Below are 4,138 nucleotides of genomic sequence, written 5' to 3'. Positions count from 1 at the left end.
AGGTTGAGATACAAAAATTAGAGAATGGAAAGTTGGAAAGCAAGAAGAAAAAAAGAGGTTAGGTGAAGGGTGTTGGTGGCTCCTCTCCAAATGTAAATATAAAAAATCAGTGCAGATTAGATATGAAGATGAAATGAACCATTAACAAAATTAGTTCCAAATTACCATATTTTTAATTTGACAAAGAAACTAAAAAAAAAATTAAAAGCTTTTATGTCTTAAATTAATTAATTAATGTATGTATGAATGTATGTAGGTTGCATGATATGAAAAGACATGATACTGGTAGAATCCAAGCCACAGAGTGAGAGAGAGAGAGAGAGAAGTGAGCACCAACCAACAACACAAAACAGAGGTAGGTAGAAGATAAGCCAACACAACACAGCATAACATAACTTCCACTTTCAGACACATTCAACCAAACACCTTGAGGTTATCTTCATTCTTCCAAAATGGATTCAACTCACCAAATGGAAACAGAGAAAGAGGAACAGATACAGAAGGCACCACTATCCACAGAACCACCATTTGCAGTGGCATCACTATCCCTCTCTCTTCCAACCGTTTTCCCATTTCGACAACCCAAGATCCTACCAACCCCTCAACCCAACAAGGTCAAGGTTCCAACCCAAGCTTCATCCCTAACCCACCTTGCTCTCTCAACCGCTTCCCCCACCCCTTCCAACACCTCCTTCAAATCCTCCCTCTCCGCCACCCCCCTCTACGCCCCTCTCTCCCTCGGCCCCCACCGCCCCCGCGACCCCTCCAATGCCGCCGCGCTTCGCCGAGCCGCCGTCGTCTGGTTCCGCAACGACCTCCGCGTCCTCGATAACGAGTGTCTCGCCTCCGCCAACAGCGAATCCCTCTCCGTGCTCCCCGTCTACTGTTTCGACCCCGCCGACTACGGCAAGTCCGCCTCCGGCTTCGACAAGACTGGCCCCTACCGCGCCACCTTCCTCATCGAGTCCGTCGCCGACCTGCGACGGAACCTCCAGGCTCGCGGCTCCGATCTCGTGGTGCGCATCGGGAAGCCCGAGACCGTGTTGGTGGAGGTGGCAAAGGCCGTCGGGGCCGACGCGGTGTACGCGCACCGGGAGGTTTCTCACGACGAGGCGAAGACGGAGGAGAGGGTGGAGGCGGCGATGAAGGAGGAGAACGTGGAGGTAAAGTACTTCTGGGGAAGCACGTTGTATCATTTAGAGGATTTGCCTTTTAAGCTTGAGGATATGCCTTCCAATTACGGAGGGTTTAGGGATAGGGTTCAGAAATTGGAGGTTAGGAAGACAATTGAGGCTTTGGATCAGCTTAAGGGAATGCCTTCTCGCGGAGATGTTGAGATTGGTGATATTCCTTCCTTGATGGACCTTGGCCTTAATCCATCTTCCACAATGCCACAGGTTTGTTTATTCGCTGTTCATGCATATTGTTTTCAAGTGTTATCATCAACGATCTTAGTGGTTTCAACTGTTATCATCAATTATCTATATTGTGCAGGATGGGAAGTCTGGTGCTAATGCTTCTATGGTAGGTGGGGAGACTGAGGCAATGCAGAGGCTGAAAAAATTTGCGGCTGAGTGTGAAGCTCAGCCACACAAGGGGTATAAGGAAGGAACACACAGTATATATGGTGCCAACTTCTCCTGCAAGATTTCTCCGTGGTTGGCAATGGGATGTCTCTCACCTCGCACAATGTATGAAGAACTGAAGAAGACTGCCAGCAGGTGTGTTGTTCTTCTGTTTAAGGGTATTGGTTTTTGTATGAATAGGGTGTTTACTCACTGGTGAATTGTGTTATTGCAGATCCATTTCTGCATCGAACCGGAATGATGGTGGTAATGGCTCGTCCAAAACTGGAACAAATTGGTTGATGTTTGAGTTGCTATGGAGGGACTTCTTTAGGTAACAAAAGCACCTCCTTTTACTTGGCTTGGAACTTTAGTGTACATTTTTCCTTTGCATGAGATAGGAAATGGAAATGGTGCACTGGTTGGGGATTAACACCCCACCCCTCCTCCCCCCCATACACACAAAATCTAGGGGATTAGCGTAAGTCTCTTTTGAGAATCATGCGCGACATTTTTTCTTTTCCTATTGCAGAAGTATGTATCTTTTTTATTTAAGAAATTATAATCATAGTAATCAATACCTCACTATTGGGGTATAGTGGAGTGGAGCAGCCTTGTGCACTATGGGATTCAGATAGTTGAGTGCTTTTCAATAGCGGCCATATATTGTGGCTGGTACTGTGACATAGGGTTAAGAAACCCATTTTTACCCGTAACACTTCGGCTTTTTAAGGTAAAATATTCCATTAAAGGTTTCCTCTGTTTGACCTCTATTCCTTCGCACGTTATAGGACTATTTTTATCTTGTGTTCTGCTCTTCCTTTAAACTTCCGAGCTCACATTCTGCTATTTCTTTCACGCTTTTTTTTGTATTTATTTAACCGCCATCTTTGATTTTTTGACTTCGTTGCTATGTTCTTATTGGTTCTATCGGTTAATGGTGATTGTTTGTGTGCACAGTATAGCCTGTAATTGATTTTTTTTTCATGTTCTTTGAGTATTTTTATTTGCAGTATAAATTTAGTTTGTATTATGATATTTAAAGTAGTGGTTGTCCCAATAGCGTTTTTAGAGTTAGTTGTGGCAAGCCCCTATTTGAAACTGATAACTATGCTTAAAGTATTACTCTCTTTTTCTTTTCAAAAGGATGTAGTACTGTACGAATGTTTAATAATTCCATTCTCCGAGCTGCCATAACGACATAATGCTATAACGGGACAGTTTCCCGAACCCCTCTCCACAGGCAATTTCTGAAGGGAGGCCCACTTCATCAACACCATTGGATGCAATGGCTTGTTTAGATGGTGGAATTTTAGCCTTCTGCCATGTTCCACCATCTGTTATTGGCAACCTCTTAGTATACACATGAAAGTTGCAAGCAACTCATATCTAAAGCATTCAAGTTGTAATCTGTAATTATTCCTCTAAATGTGGTAAATCCCAATTGAATGAACCTTCCATTTGCTATATGTTCACCATGGAACACCCTCAGATGCGGACATTTATTGACGTTTTAAAAAAGGGTTTCCATGACTGCAATTGTAACCACGATGTCAAGGCTTTTAGGTCTTACAATTACAACTGCATGATATGGTTATCACAATGTTTCCATGACTGCAATTGCAACTACAATGTGAAGGCTTTTGATGTCTTTCACATTGCAATTTCGCTCGCAGCTGAATTTGTCTACAATGACATGGATTTGTAATTGTGACTTCAATTTAAACCTTGATATCAATTTGTCTTTCACATGCAGTTTTTGAATGATTTACTTGTCTTATAAGTTTAAAATTTGAAAGATTTATTTCCCTTTTCCTTGAACTGTCCGCCTTGTGGTTGTTGAAAAACATAATAGTTCTGATTCAAGTTTCCTATTTGACCAATAACGATCATCAAGTTCTTCTTTTGAGAGATTACCGACGTAATTATTTTTCTTCCTCCAATTATCTGCTTTATTAATGGAGAGGGATAGTATTGAAAATAACATGTATTGCTGTGTTATTTGTAGGCAAAACATTATCTATGTATGGATACTGTTTCTGGCAATAAGCATAGGTATATATAGTACGATTTTTGAAATTTTCATCTCGTTGATTTGTCCAGGTTTATAACAAAAAAATACAGTTCTGCAAAGAAACAGCTGGAAGCTGCTCCAGCTACTGCATGTGCTGGTGCATTTGCTTAAACTAGAAGTTCTAGTGGACATGAATGTTTGTTTCAGGATGTGGGTTGCTTCCCTACGCAGACGTGGCTGGATGTGCAAGATTTGGTTGCCCTTCTGAAGTTCTGTTGTAACTGGCAGATACATTATTTCAATATGGAAGCTTTACATTGTTTTGTCGATGGCAAGTGTTAGTTTTCTTAAAGTAGCATTTCGTCTGCATCGGGCATCTTTTTACTAGATTGTTGAGTCCCAATTCATGTCTCTTGACTTTCCCCCAGTAACGATATTTTTGGAGAAGTTCGAAATTTAAAAATGTAGATCTGAGTCCCAAATTCATGTTCTTAAAAGTTAAAAATGGATGTAATTATATGTTTTTAATAAATATCAGGATGAATTCTCTGTTCTTTTA

At 41.5% G+C, this 4,138-nt stretch overlaps 1 protein-coding gene across 1 annotated transcript; it reads left to right on the top strand.

The window, feature by feature from the left end:
• The first annotated feature begins 238 nt into the window (after positions 1-238).
• PHR2 (photolyase/blue-light receptor 2) lies at positions 239-4,138 on the top strand. The gene is made up of 4 exons (XM_068635448.2): positions 239-1,397; positions 1,495-1,721; positions 1,801-1,899; positions 3,669-4,138. The coding sequence occupies exons 1-4, from the start codon at positions 453-455 to the stop codon at positions 3,748-3,750; spliced, it is 1,353 nt and encodes a 450-aa protein (XP_068491549.1). The 5' UTR covers positions 239-452; the 3' UTR covers positions 3,751-4,138.

The sequence above is a fragment of the Phaseolus vulgaris genome, chromosome 7 (genome assembly GCF_051622355.1).
Source record: "Phaseolus vulgaris cultivar YP4 chromosome 7, ASM5162235v1, whole genome shotgun sequence".
Lineage (NCBI taxonomy): Eukaryota > Viridiplantae > Streptophyta > Magnoliopsida > Fabales > Fabaceae > Phaseolus > Phaseolus vulgaris.
Note: the sequence above shows the minus strand (reverse complement) of the source record. Positions and strands in the feature narration are given on the sequence as shown.

Bases quoted from the DNA above. Each gene is read 5' to 3' on its own strand.
- PHR2 (XM_068635448.2), top strand. From the start codon at position 453: ATGGATTCAACTCACCAAATGGAAACAGAGAAAGAGGAACAGATACAG. The intron at 1,398-1,494 runs GTTTGTTTATTC...TATATTGTGCAG, and splicing joins CATCTTCCACAATGCCACAG to GATGGGAAGTCTGGTGCTAA. The intron at 1,722-1,800 runs GTGTGTTGTTCT...GTGTTATTGCAG, and splicing joins CTGAAGAAGACTGCCAGCAG to ATCCATTTCTGCATCGAACC.